Here is a 15146-nt window from a genome sequence, read left to right as displayed (position 1 = left end):
TCTGATGATCACAAAACCTCCTTCGTGGAGGTGAACATATACTATTCATCAGGTCAAGAGTACACATTGCATACATTGCATAAATAAATATTATTATAAATATTATTGCATTTGTCTAGTACAGTCCATCCAACTTCACATCCATACATGCCTTCATTAGATTACAATATGTGATAATGTAATGTTATATATTAATATTATATGGTTGTGATGTCATCTGTCGAATGCTCCATTCATTTCAACGGGGCTCCCCAACGTTCGGACGTCTGTTATTTTTCGATAACGGACGGGTTGGTCTATAACAGACCGCTGTCAATGGCAACAAGACTTTTCACTGCTAAAGCGACTTTTCAACAAGACTCTAATCAGCTGCTGTGATAGACAGCACCCGTTGTCCTGGCTACCGCTGTCAATGGCAACAAGACGTTCACTGCTAAAGCCACTGGCTTGTATACAAGTCAGTGGCTAAAGCGAATGTTTCATATCACTCCGCAGGGGGTCCGGTCTTTTGTCACTCTAATCAGCTGCTGTGATAGACAACACCTGTTGTCCTGGCTAGCCTAGCTGTTGCCTAGCGGTGTTCCACAACGGCACTGTTTTGTTTTGCGCAGCAACAATCTTAACATTAAATAGGTCTAAAGAAATGTCCCCGCATGTGTGAATCATTTAAGTATATCCATATAATAAGCGGGTTAACTTTCGGCGAGTCGGTCGCTTTGTGGAATAGCAGCACTTCAGAGAGAACAAGACCCCTCCGCTCCGCGTCGGGGTCTAAAGATTCTCTCTGTCGTGCTGCTATTCCACGGTAGCGACCTTCTCGCCGAACGTTAACCCTTACATATTATATATATTGAATATTATTGTATATTTATTATATACTTATTATATTGTGTTTCCAGTACAGCCAACATCACCTCCATGTATGTCTTCAATAGATTACATTAACATAATAATAATGATAATAATAATAGTAATAATAATAATAATAATACATATTTATTATGTGTTATTTAAGATATTGTATCTCTCCAATACACTTCCGCCAACAGTATGACCATATATGGTTTCTTTAGAGTATAGTAATATACTACTACTACTAATAAAAAAATGATAATTAAACTTGATGTTTATCTCTCCACAGTACACTCCGGCCAACAATACATCCATATACGGCTTCTACATCTACTACCGGCCCACAGACAGTGACAATGACAACGACTACAAGAGAGACGTGGTGGAGGGTGAGTTGAGAATAAGAACAAATATTAGAAGATAAAACATATTGTTATTTTGTTATTGTTTGTTATGGTACTACTGTGTAGTACTATTGTTCATTTTTGTTATTGTTGTTTTGTAATATTATAGTTATAGTATTGTTGTTTATGTGTGATCAGGTGATCGTTATTGGCACTCTATAACGGACCTGCAGCCTGAGACGGCCTACGATATCAAGATGCAGTGCTACAATGAGGGCGGAGAGAGTGAATTTGGAAACGTTGTCATCCTGGAAACCAAAGGTACTAAGACCACGAACAACCTGACGTGCACACACACACACCATCTCACACACACACACACAGACACACACACACACACACACACACACACACACACACACACACACACACACACACACACACACACACACACACACAAACCCACACACAAACCCTGAGTAAATCAATCAAAACTAACCCCTTTGTCTTCCAACAGCGCGGTCTGGTCCCCGTGCCCCGACCCCTGAGACGGTGTCCCCTGGTCCGGGTCCGGATGGCTCGGTGACGCGTGCAGCTGACTACCCGTACCTCATCATGGGCCTGGTGTTAGTGGCCCTGGTGGCCATCACCGTCTTCTTTGTCATCCCATACTGCCTCTGCACCGCCCTGCTCAAACAGAGTGAGTTCATATATGACATACACACACACACACACACACACACACACACACACACACACACACACACACACACACACACACACACACACACACACACAGTATGTATTTATACAGATATTATCTATAGTCTTCTTTGTCATCTCATACTGCCTCTGCACTGCCCTGCTCAAATAGAGTGAGTAGTCAGTCACACACACACACACACACACACACACACACACACACACACACACACACACACACACACACACACACACACACACACATGCACATTAAATATCATGATTCTTCACTTACGTATTTAGTCAAACCAATTTTGAGCTGGAAATTGTTGTCATTGTCAAACTCAGTAATTGCGTACACTGTTATGATTGGATGCCAGGCATCATATGACAACAGCCTTTGACTTAAAGGGGCATTCCACCGGTGGAGACATGAATATGTATTGAAAGTGGGTCATATATGTAGTAGAATAGTAGCATCTAATTTGGTGCCTTCTTGCCCGGGAAAAGGCAGAAAATGACTTTGTAGTGCTTGTGGATTTGTGACAACAATTCCCATAATGCATTGCAATGCTCAAGTTCCACAGGCCACACCCAGGCAGCTCTGCCAGTGACTTAAGGGGGATTCATAGTAGCACCTCCACGGAGGTGCAGCACAGAAAAGTAGCCACCACGCCCCCCTGTGCAGCGATAAAACAACCCCTGGCTGCGGTACACGCATGGTTCTCCCAGGCTGAAATGTCTGTGAGCTGATGCTATGCTCTTGCACTGTGATTGGTCAATGTGCTTGCAGCAGTTCAGTGAGTACTTGGCCCTGATAGGTCAGTGGTGTTCTATTCTTCTACCCTACCGCGGAGGTTTGAATAAGGAAAAGGAAAAACACGATGCGGTTGACTTGGCAGGAAATCACTGGAGTTTACTTGACAGGGAGAAGAGAAACGGTGTTCTATTTCAGTAGTACAACTCCCAAAAAAATCAATTAAAAATATCCATAAAAGGCCATCCTGAAAATGATATAAGTTTGTAGTGTGGTAGTAGCAAAGAAGCCTCTTTGTTCGTTTGTAGTGTGGCAGCTAGCTCCTAAAACAGGGTTCGCTAATGTCCTGTAGAGTTTGAATGGGTTTGGCTGACAGTTGCTAAGCTAGCTGTTAATATGGCCATTAGATGTATCTATTGTATTTAAAAACGGCTTTTGTTTGGCATTTAACCACCTGAACTGTAAAACATGAATAAAGAGAGAATCTTGTATGCTATCATTCATGTCTAATTACGCCACAACTTTTTAAATTAATAGCAAGAAGCATCTTTGTTAGTGGTAGAATTACGTTTCAGGTGGCTAGTCAACTAGCTTTGTTGTAATGACTGATTTAGCTGGCTAGCTACTACTAGGCCCCAGGTGTGAATGGCCATTCAGGCTGTCTATTGTTTAAAACGGCTTTTGTTTGGCATTTAATCTCATGGACTGTAATACTTGACTAAAAAGAAACTGATGTTGTACCATCTAATTTGGCCCCAACTTTTAGAAGTAGGCTACTAGTGGAATATTAGGCTACGTTTTAGATAGCCAGCTGGCTAGCTTCGTGATTCATTCCGGGACTGGGCTCAACTGGATGAGTTAGTTCGCCCCCTGTGGTCACGGAGGTGAATTGACGTCATCGACGTCGTTGAATTCTCGGCGGGAAAAAACACCACGCCTTTTCCTGCATTCGCACGCAGGACGACTATGAGGGAATACCCCCCCCCCCCCCCCCCCCCCCCCACTGACAGTACGTCTATGCTTTACCCCAAGTCTGCACAGTATTACCATTTACTGGAGCCTCAATGCCAGTGATTTCAAAAGCACTGGCACACTGATCTGTGATAGGTCTGTTAGTGCATTAGGTCCAACCCCCTATGGGCGGGGTTGAAAGGGTGGGAAAAAGGCTTGTAGTCTCAACAGAAATCCACCTCTCTTACACTCCCTCCTACAATAATGCAAAATGATGAGTTTTACATCATTGTAGGAGGAAGTGTTGAGGTGAATACGGATTTCTCCTGTCTCAGGGGGAATTGAGAGAGTGTTGCACAACCATTCAAAAGTATGACTGGGTGTCTAGCAATGGAAAGCCTAATGCAAATGGGTGGAGTGTCCCTTTAAGCCTAACACCTGGTCTAGATAACCTCTGGACACTAACCTGACCCCTGTGTTTCTCTCCCCTGTGTGTGTCTCCAGAGCAAGCAGGTGACTTGTGTTTCCCGGTGGTGGCGCCCCCTGTGGCGACCTCGTGCCAGTACACCATGGTGCCTCTTCAGGGGGGCGCAGTGGTGACTCGCTGTCCTCTGGACCCCCGCCTGCACCCCCCAACACACCCACACCCACACCCCAACGGAGACTACCTAGCCAACGGGAAGATTCCCACGCACACACTACCGGGCATGCACCAGGTGAAGACACACGGACACACACACACACACGGACACACACAGACAGACAGACAGACAGACAGACAGACAGACAGACACACACACACACACACACACACACACACACACGGACACACACACACACACACACACACACACACACACACACACACACACACACACACACACACACACACACACACACACACACACACACAACCGAACATGCAGCAGGTGGACTGAATTCTGGAAACTGTATGTGTAAACTTTGGTGATGTTGGCATGGGCATGGCTGTTGGTATTGAAGATGGTGGTGGAATTAACATGGACATGTCTGTGTTTCAAAGGTGTACTTCAGACATGTAAAAGTTTTCTTTTAAACATCAGGAAAAAGAAAAAAAAGTTTTGCTCTAACAGTTAGACAAAACGAACGTCATCCATCTATGTCTGTTCCATTGCAGGAGGAGGCCGATTGTGAGATGGAATGTGACACGCTGCTGCCCCAAGCCGCCGTGCCCAACGGGCACCCGCCACCCTACTATGGCAACGGGTAGGTACACGCTGTAACACTTTACTTGACGCCGACGTCATACGTATGACATGACCATGTCATAGCAATGTCATGACGCAGTCATGCATTTATGTCAATGCTATTATAAACATTGTATGACTGTCATGATGTGGCATTGGTTATGATAAAGACAGCCCATCAATGTCAACTTGTCATGACTATGAAACGTTTATGACACTCATGTTAACGACTCGTCCCTGACTGTGTCATGACACTGTTATGACACTGTCATGTCATACGTATGACGCCACTGTCAAGTTAAGTGTAGTTGTATGCCAATGGGAAAGTGCAGGATACTCCTGCTTACCTCTATAGAGAAAGGTGTATTGCTGGGGGATAGTCACAATTCTTTCTCAGTGCTGCTGGACCGTTTCTTATTGTCGCTGTCCAGCAGAAACCTTTTATCTTCATTTTTTTCCTATTTTATATTTGTGTCCATATGTATGATAAATTATTTAATGACCAACTTTAATGTTGAAATGTTTATTTATTTACAAAATAGTGATTTATAAATTAATAATAAAAAAAGAAAAGTGGAGATACAAGGTTTTAATTGGACAGCAAAGATATCTAAGCCCTCCTCTGTATGAGCCCTGGAGGTAGGAAAGTGAGGCCGCTGTTTGAGCACTCTCACCTTTCTACTGTAAGCCTTCTGTACGTATACCTGAACCAGGAACTGATGACCCAAGTGTGACCACTCACATGTCTAAGCCCCCCTCAGTGCCAGTAGCACATGTGTGAATACTCTCACAAATTCAAGTCCTCCAGTACTTATCTGAGCCAAGACATTTAGGCCCATATGTGAGCACTTCCACGTGCCCGACATTTCTGCTTTCATATGCCCTAAATCTCGGCCCCCATGTGTGATATAGAGATAGAGCTCCACATGTGAACACTTTCACCTTCCTGGAGTCAGGCATTCATTCCCCAAATCTCGACCTCCTGTTCCTCCCTCACCTCCCCTTTCCGATGCGACGCCCCATATGGGAACTCTTTTATTTAACCATATACCCATTTCACTTTTGGACTATATCTGGACCACGCTGGACCATATCTCACCTCTCCTTACTCCTTACTCTCCATCGGCTCCTATGTGAACACTTTTATTCAGCCCCATTTCACCCGGCCTTTCTCCATATCTCGCCTCCCTTACTGACGTGACATACAGTATGTGAACACTTCTATTTAGCCATACACCCATTTCACTCGGCCTTTCCCCACATTCAACCTAGCCAGACTTCTCCCTCTCTCGCCTCTCCTTACTGAAGCTCTCATATGTGAACACTTTTACCTGCCTGTTCTCCATAATACGGTATCTCGCTGGGCGATTATCCAGATGATGCTGGACCATATCTCGCCTTGATTTACAGACGCTTCATATGTGAATACTCTCATATGCCCGTTCCGTGTGATCCCATGTGTGAACAACACTTTCATTACCCGTACCCATTTCACCTGGCCTTTGGACTATATATGGACCACACCAGACCATATCTCGCCTCTCCATACTGACGCTCCATATGTGAACACTTTTATTTAGCCCCATTTCACCCGGCCTTCCCTCCTATCTCGCCTCCCTTACTGGCGTGAGGCTACATACAGTATGTGAACACTTTTATTTAGCCATACACCCATTTCACTTGGTCTTTCCCCACACTCCCTAACTAGCCTATTGCTCCATATCTCGCCTCCCCTTACTGGCATATGTGAACTCTTTCACCTCTGCCTTACAAAGTTTAAGTGCAGTAACTACACCAATATTGAAACTTAAGAAAAAAGCCGTCAAAGTCTTGGTATTCATTCGGATATTGCAAATCTGACATATCAATGTCTCTATAACGGGACACATCTGGACTATAAGGCTTTGTCACAAGACAAATGAGGTGTTAGGAAGACCATTTTCAGTCTATACTCAAGTTTGACAAGATTTGTGGTTACTGCACTTTGCCTTTGTAGGGAAGATTTGCCCGTTCCGTGTATTCCCCTGCTGAACTGTCCACATCTCCCCTCCCCCATATTGACGTGGCGCTCCATGTTTGAACACTTTTATCCAACCATCCCATTCCTTACACAAGTATCTCGCTGGACTGTTTCCCATGTCTTGAGTCCACCTGTGTGTGTAAGCGAGACACACAGGGCCGGCCGGATTAAGATGGCAAAGAAAAAGAGAAAGAGAAAAATAATGATAAAATTACATAGTTTTGTAATTCCGAGCTATAAATTAACCCTGCCAATTATAGAGAGGTTATTATCAGAGGTTTTTTTCATTATTCCACCTGTGTGTATAAGCAAGACACATGCAAGTGTTTTTACCTCCACATAGTCAGTCGGCATCTCTGTTCGCTTGTCTCTGTGGGCTGGAGGGGAGGGAGGAGGAAACGGAGGTCAGAACGCTCCAGTCCACATGTGAGATTCATTTTCTGCAGACACACAGCTGGTATTGATAGGCTACGCTACAGAGGCCATATTTGCTACGCCCCCCCACATCATCTCAGACGTGAAATATTTCATATATAGCTTACCCTCTTTGTGTGATATATACATATGTACATACATATCCACCTACATATCCTTCCTTTATACTGCATTTTACCCCTGTGTGTCTGAGAAAGTTCATACGCCCCAGCACAGTGTGGGAATGTGTCAGACTAAATTATATGAAGCTCTTGACAACATTTGGATTTTGTTAGTATTTTTTTCTCATCTGCATTATTTTTTTCAATGTAAATCAACTTGTGTGTGAGAGACAGAGACATGGATCCCGTGGTGGTCTCATGGCATTGTATGGTGACGTCTACCTCATGTGTTGGTGACGTGTGCCTCATGTGTTCGCCACCCCTGTGTGTGTGTGTGTGGTGACGTGTGCCTCATGTGTTGGTGTTCCCTCTTGCCCCCACTCTAGCTGTCCCATGTCCCCTGATCTGGACGTCAGCTGCTGCCTGCCCGATGACAGCACCCTGGAGCTGCTCAGGACACCTGGGGATCACGGCACCCTGGAACTCATGAGGACACCTGCTGCCGATCTCAGCTCCCATGATTCCCTGCTCCTCCGGCCACCCGCATCCCTCAGCTCTCAGAATTCCCTGCTCCTCAGGCCGCCGTCTGGACTCAGCTCACGCGACTCGCTAGAGCTGCAACGCAACCCGAGCCAAGCCACCACCCTAGAGGACGAAATCCTGGCAGGTAGGAGGAAATGAGGAAACATGCACGCACGCACGCACGGTTATGAAAATTAAGACATTTTGAGAAGCTGCACAGCATCTGCAAACAAAAGACTTTCAAGGTGTGCGGGCACCCACAGCACTTAAAATTTCCCTTCCTTGTTCCGCCCAAAAAATGGTCTCATGTTCCAAAGCTGTCTTGAGTTTGAACTGAAAGTCAGTATTTTCAGTATTCAACAATGTCCAAAGCACTGATAGTCCAAAGCACTGAATAGGCCTACTTCCGCCCCAAATTTCCAGAAGCATACCTTAGCAATCGTGGGAACAAGCGCTGATATAGGCCGACAATGCCGACTTGTTGAGTGTCAATCAAAAGATTTCTAAAGCAAATCTAACCGTCAATCAACCCGACTACCACTGCTCATTGGTCATTTAAACAATTTAATAGCTGTCTAAAATGAAGGGTCAGGCAGAAAAAATATTTGGGGTGTTTGAAAGGGACGGGAAACAGTGCCGACTCAGCAAAAATTTCAAAGGAGATACATTGTTTCAAGTCTCCCATAGAGATATTTGGGGAATAGCGCTCTACTTCCTTGTTCCGCCCAAAAAGTGGTCTCATGTCCCAGCTTCAGTTATGAATCAAACATGCGGCATTCCCTTTATTCAGATCAGTGGTCCAAAGTCTACATTTGTATAAGTTGGTAAAATGTTGTGCTTTCTGCTTCTCCTGTGTCCATACAGATCTCCAGTGCTACCCCCTTTCAACCCCAGAGGAGGGGGACAACGCAACAATGCCTTTTGAAGACGACACACCGCTAGACACACATACCACCACACACGCCTCTCACACTCAGCCAGACACGCACAGCACACACTCCGAGCCCAAAACAAACAGCAGCAAGCACAGCTCACTCACACCGCTAGACACACTCTCCTCTCACATCCTACACACACTCTCAGACGAAAAAGGGACATGGGACGGCTAGAACACTGTCGACAGAAAAAAAGAGAAAAGAATATTTATTTTTTATATAAGAGATGTATTTATATATTTATATGTTTGTAAATAGGAGTGCGATTTGTATGATGTATAGGTGATATGTACGTCTATCTCATATGTGAGTTCAGAACACTTGGTCAACCAAACTGCCGGGACAAAGGGACTCACTGTCAGTCTACCTGTATACGTACTGTATATCCCTGTCTCCCTAAAGACTGTCTACATGCCTGATGCGTATATCAACGTCTGCCTGAAGACAAAAGAAAGAAGATACAAGAACAAGTATTGTGACATCTGAAGATGGCTGCAGTTTTCCATATTTCTTCTTTCAACATTAAGTGGCCAGTTTGTGATGATTGCATTAGTTTTGTTTTGATTTTCAAAGCATTTTAATACAGTATTATCGAAGAGCTTTTTTTTTTCTCCACGGTCTTCAACTATGTGTTAGTCATACCATTTGGTTTGCGTTTCAGAGTTGTAATTCAGTTTGACGCGTGTAGCGCTGGTCTTCTTGAGTTATTGTTTTGTTTTCCACATGTTGACTGTAGTAGACAATAGGCCTTCTGTCTCCAGATGATTGATGTGATGTTCACTCTCTTTCTCTCTCTCTCTCTCTCTCTCTCTCTCTCTCTCTCTCTCTCTCTCTCTCTCTCTCTCTCTCTCTCTCTCTCTCTCTCTCTCTCTCTCTCACACACACACACACACACACACACACACATAGATCTGTAATGGAAACTCACACTCTCAACTGTGTAATAGAAGTGTACTCACCCTCACACACTCTCTCTGATCTCTGATGCTGGATGCCAAGTGGAATCGAATGTTCTCCTTTGTGAAATGTGGAATGTATATTTGATATGCAGCTATGGGGGAAGACATTTCTCACAAACTGTTAGTGTTGCTGTTTGTTCACAAGCACACACATCTGCACAGCCCTTATCTTACACACACACACACACGCACACACATCTGTACGACCCTTATCTCTGTGTGATGCCAAGGCTGCCTTTCAAGTGCCGCTAATCGCTCACATTAGGTCAAGCATCCAGTGAATGTAAATGATACTCTGCGTTTCTGTGGCATTTTATTTTATCTGGCAGTTTAAGCACACTTTAAGCGCAGATTTGGTGTGTGTGCACGCGCACCAATTTTGTTTCAAAAAGCAAGGCCCAAACGACTTCCAGCTGGGCACTTTGGAACACTCTGACAAGATGCTGAAATTTCACGGAACATTCCGGAACAAGGAACACTCCGACAAGATTCTAAGATCTACCAGAACACTTCGGTCCACTAAGAGCCTGAGAACTCTCGGCCTCAGTCACAGACCAACTGAACTGTTGTCAGTGTTCCGGAGATCAACTGAACTAAAAGTTCTGTTGGGATTCGCAGACCAACTGAACAGGTGTTCCGAAGACCAACTGAAATGTTATGAGTGTTCTGTAAACAAACTGAACTACTATAACTGTTCAGGAGTGTTTCATGGACCAACTGAACTGCTACCAGTGTTCCAGAGTGTTTTATAGACCCTATGAACTGCTACAAGTGTTTCAGAGACCAACTGAACTGCTACAAGTGCTTCAGAGTTCCCGCTATGTGTCCACACCAAAGCAGGCGACCTGCCGTCTGCCACTGTGCTCTGGGGCTGTGCATAGACATTAATACCGTCCACATATTATGTATTTTTCAACATTAACAATCTATTAACAAATGTATGCAATGTACAAGCGTTCTGCCTTCAGTAGTGTAGCATCTGATAAAATAAGAGAATATATTGTAGGTATGTATTTATTTTTTCTTTAGCTGCCTGAAATTGAACACTGACTGGGCATCTTTCTGGAAACAAAAAGGAGAAAAAACTTGTATACCTTAGAATAAGCTCATTTGACTGAGAGGGAAAGGTTCACGTTTTTGCTGGACACTGTTTTGTATCGTTCACCAGAGACTTGATGTGTTAAGTTGGGGCGGCACAGCTGGTGTCAGTATTAGCCGCTCTGCTAAAGAGCCAGGCCCTGAGGCAACACATAGACTGACTGAGGAACTCTGTGATGCGAGCCCAAATCTGCCAGCCCGGGAGGGGCACCAGTTTCAAAGGATCTCAACGTTGCCTTGGTGCAGGCTGGTATATTTCTAAAGGAACTCACAGCTTGCCATGTGCAGGTCGTTCCTAAAGGGAGGTTGAGTCCAAGGAACCCCAAATATGCCCTGAGAAAGCTGGTTCGGGTTCTAAGGGTAGGTCCGTCCGGAGGAATTGAGACGGGCCTTGGGCGGGTCATTTCTAAGAGCAGGCTGGTTCTAGAAGGCAGGGCCGGATTAAGCCAATGTGGTGCCACTGGGCATTATACCTCCCTGGTGCCCCCTTTATAAACAATATTTGTTAAGTTTGTGTCTTGTGGTGCTGAGCACTGTGGCGCTGGCCCTTTTGGATAATCCGGCCCTGCTAGAAGCGAACTGCGCTGGACATGAAGGAGAACCTCATCAGAACCATGAGGGCTGGGCTGGGACTAAACCGGCACCTCACACAGTCCCCATATATCTCCCTTGAATATTGTGATTGGCTCAGTCCACTGTCGGGTCTGTAAGATAGAAAAAAACATCTTCCCAAAGAAAAAAAGGCGGCATCAGTCCTTGAGGACTAAGGGCCCTCCGGGAAAATGCCCTGTATGCCAGATTATCAGTCCAGCCCTGATAACCATGTCTGGGGCGTTCAGTATATACAGTATCACATATCCAAGTTTGTTTTTTTTTGTAATGGAGCAGTTGTTACATCACAGGCACTATTGAGCACTATTGCATGTAAATAAAGCTGAGAAAAAACTTAAAACCCTTTTATTTTACTCTGAGTATGTATGTGTGTGTGTGTCATTCATTATGTTACTGTGGCACGGCCTTAAAACATCAAAAACAAAGAAGAGAAAAGCATTAAGGTCAAACACCAACATCTGTGCTGCAGACAGCGAAGAGCAGTCAGTGCCTGAGAAATGTGGCAGTGTAAAGGCAGTAATTGATGAAATATGCTGTGAGAGCTATCCCTCTGTGAAACAGAGAGAGAGATACCCATGAGTGTGTGTGTGTGGGAGAGAGAGAGAGAAACTGCCTGGCTATGATCAGGGCTGTTCTGGGCCAAACAAAATCAGGCTGGGCATTTCCAACCAAGACCGGTCTGCCCGGCCTTGAGAGACCATGAAACCTTTTTAATAATCAAATATGATTTATTTTGACCACAACAGCCATAATTAATATTTAAATCCATATTTTTCATGAACAAATGTGAACACTTTTCCAGCACCTCCAAGAACCTTTAAATAGGTAGTATACAAGTTATGTTTGCCCATGTAATGATGATGGTCATGGGAAGCACAGCGACACACCATGCAACACCAATGATCACCCAGTATACTTTGCTTTGTTCCCACCATAGTAAGAAAAATATGCAGGTGTAACATGAAGAGACGGGGCTTTTTCTAAAGAAAGGTGGACTTGGTGGACAGAGTGGCAGGGGGATGTGGGGGTCCTCCCCCAGAACATTTTAGGTTTTTAAGATGCAAGTTCCTGCATTCTAATCAATTTTAGGGTGTTGATGGCAAATTCCATCTCACTCCCTCAGATTTTGTACCTTAACAATGTACAAACCCCAACTCCGGTGAAGTTGGGACGTTTGGTAAACAGTGAATAAAATCAAAATTTTCAAAACATTATATCTATTCATTAGATGGAGAATAGTGAAAAGACAACATATTAAGTGTTAAAACCGAGAAAAAATATTGTTTTGGGGGACATATGCACTCATTTCTAATTTGATAAATGCAACACGTCTCAAATAAGTTGGGACGGGGATCAGTGAAATTTAGTAAACATCCAAATAAGAAAACAACAAAGAAGAAAATTTCAAAATGAATTGTACTGACGGACAATATAGGTGTCCAGGTATAAGATCATCACAGAGAGGCTGAGTCACTCAGAATTAAAGATGCAAAGGGAATAATTACCATAGTTATTACATACATTTTTGAATTCCCTTTTATTTACCACGATTGAGTGTATATAAGACATATTTTTGTTTTTAAAATCATTGTATAGGTTCATGACATCATGAAATATACATGAAAGTCGGCAGAAGTTGTAGAAGTCCATTCTTTTTGACAATAATAGAGCATTGCACATCCTGTGCTACAGTGAAAATGGACCATCCAACTTGTGTTAGTGCTAGCTTCAAAAGTCAGCCTCCATGATGGCATGCGGGTGCAGTAGTGCATTGGTTAAGATGTTCTCACTCATCTGTAAAGTTAAATACAGTGCTGAATGGTATAAATGGGTTTTAAACAGCATGAAAAGCCACTCATGCATTATATTTTGAAGGGAGATCTTCGATTACTGCCACATAGGTCAAATTGCATTCTCTACTGTTTTAACAGTTTGGCTCCATCATAAGGACCAGCAGGTGATAAAATGGTGAGCTTTTGGTCAAGACCTGTCGCAGTGTAAGCACTACAGAAAGGAAAACATTGCAAAACATGACAAGGAACACACTCACCATTTATGAAATTGAAATTATGTCCAAGATGGGAATTAACACTGTTTTTTATATAAAATCATCTCATCGGTTAAGGTATTTAACTGTTAAGTGTTGTCTTTTGTTTTGTTTTTAGTCTTCCTCGACATTTGCTGCCTTTTATTGTCCCCGTCCCAACTCTTTTGAGACGTGTTGCATTTATCAAATTAGAAATGAGTACATATGTCCCCCAAAACAATATTTTTTCTCGGTTTTAACACTTAATATGTTGTCTTTTCACTATTCTCCATCTAATGAATAGATTGAATGTTTTGAAAATGATAGCATTTTGATTTTATTCACCGTTTACCAAACGTCCCAACTTCACCGGAGTTGGGGTTTGTATTTCTATTATTTTGTTTATTGAGTTTGATTTGACAGACATTTCAAGCATTTTCAAGCACTTAACAAAAATTCAAGCATTTTCACAACCTTGAAAACACTCAATTGAAATTCAAGCATTTTCAAGGAATTCAAGCACCAGGGTGGGAGGTTTGTTGTAGCGACATGAAGACAGACACCATTACAAAAGCCCTTTTCCACAACAACCTGGCTGTGCAGTGCAGTGTTGAGCTGAGAGAGGCTGTTAAACCAGGCCGGTTTATGTTTTAATTACCGTGTTACCCGGAATATGGTTGAAGTTATGTTTTAACCGTTGGAACGTAGTATTACTTTACAGTTTATTTAATGTAAGGCGGACATACACTCACCGGTAACTTTAATAGGAACACCTTGAGGCAAAGTTCACCAAGAATTATAATGCGGAAGAAAGGTTTTTTAAATGACTTTGACCATGGCATGGCTGTTGGTGCCGAAAGGTCTTGATATAGGCCTATGCTTGATATATTTCAGAATCAAATAGACAAACACAAACAACCATCTCTAGGGTTTACAAAGAATGGTCCAAAAAGAAAAAAAATATGCAGTGAGCGGCAGTTCTATGGGTAAAAATGCCTTGTTGATGGCAGAGGTCAGAGGAGAATGGCCAGACTGGTTTGAGCTAATACAAAGGCAACATTACGTAAAATAACCACTCATTACAACCAAGGTACTGTCTATGTCTACACTGTCTATGCCCTTACCTAGATTAGTCTATGTCTGCATGGGAAAGCAAGAAACGTAATTTCAAATTCTTTGTATGACCAGTGCATGTAAAGAAATTGACAATAAAACCAACTTGACTTGACTTGACAAGGTATGCATAAGAGAATCTCTGATTACACAGTACATCAAACGTCGGGGCAAATGGGCTACAGCAGCAGAAAAACACATTTGGTGCCACTCCTGTCAGCTAAGAATAGGAAAATGAGGCAACAATTTGCACAGGCTTACCATAAACGACACTAGAAGACCAGAAAAAATGTTGCCTGGTCTGATGAGTCTTGATATCTACTGCAACACTCAATTGGAATGGTCAGAATTTGGCGCCAACAACATGAAAACATGAATTGGTCCTGCTTTACATCAACGTTTCATGCTGGAGATACAATGGCATAAGGATATTTTCTTAGCACAATTTGGGCCAATTGGTAACAATTAGGGCAGCAACTAACGATTATTTTAA

At 43.2% G+C, this 15146-nt stretch overlaps 1 protein-coding gene across 2 annotated transcripts in view; it reads left to right on the top strand.

The window, feature by feature from the left end:
- Nucleotides 1-12612, top strand: part of boc (BOC cell adhesion associated, oncogene regulated) — a 93608-nt gene extending 80996 nt beyond the window's left edge. For both annotated transcript variants that reach the window (XM_063207487.1, XM_063207486.1), the window contains exons 13-19: nt 1142-1241; nt 1395-1517; nt 1714-1896; nt 4111-4322; nt 4763-4851; nt 7775-8055; nt 8775-12612. In XM_063207487.1, the coding sequence (XP_063063557.1) occupies nt 1142-1241; nt 1395-1517; nt 1714-1896; nt 4111-4322; nt 4763-4851; nt 7775-8055; nt 8775-9019 (1233 nt within the window). In that variant the 3' untranslated portion in view covers nt 9020-12612. The remainder of the gene's footprint in view (nt 1-1141; nt 1242-1394; nt 1518-1713; nt 1897-4110; nt 4323-4762; nt 4852-7774; nt 8056-8774) is intronic.
- Nucleotides 12613-15146: the final 2534 nt, after the last annotated feature.

Source organism: Engraulis encrasicolus, chromosome 9, assembly GCF_034702125.1.
Source record: "Engraulis encrasicolus isolate BLACKSEA-1 chromosome 9, IST_EnEncr_1.0, whole genome shotgun sequence".
In the NCBI taxonomy this organism is placed as follows: Eukaryota; Metazoa; Chordata; class Actinopteri; order Clupeiformes; family Engraulidae; genus Engraulis; species Engraulis encrasicolus.
This window is presented reverse-complemented; position numbering and strand designations above follow the sequence as displayed.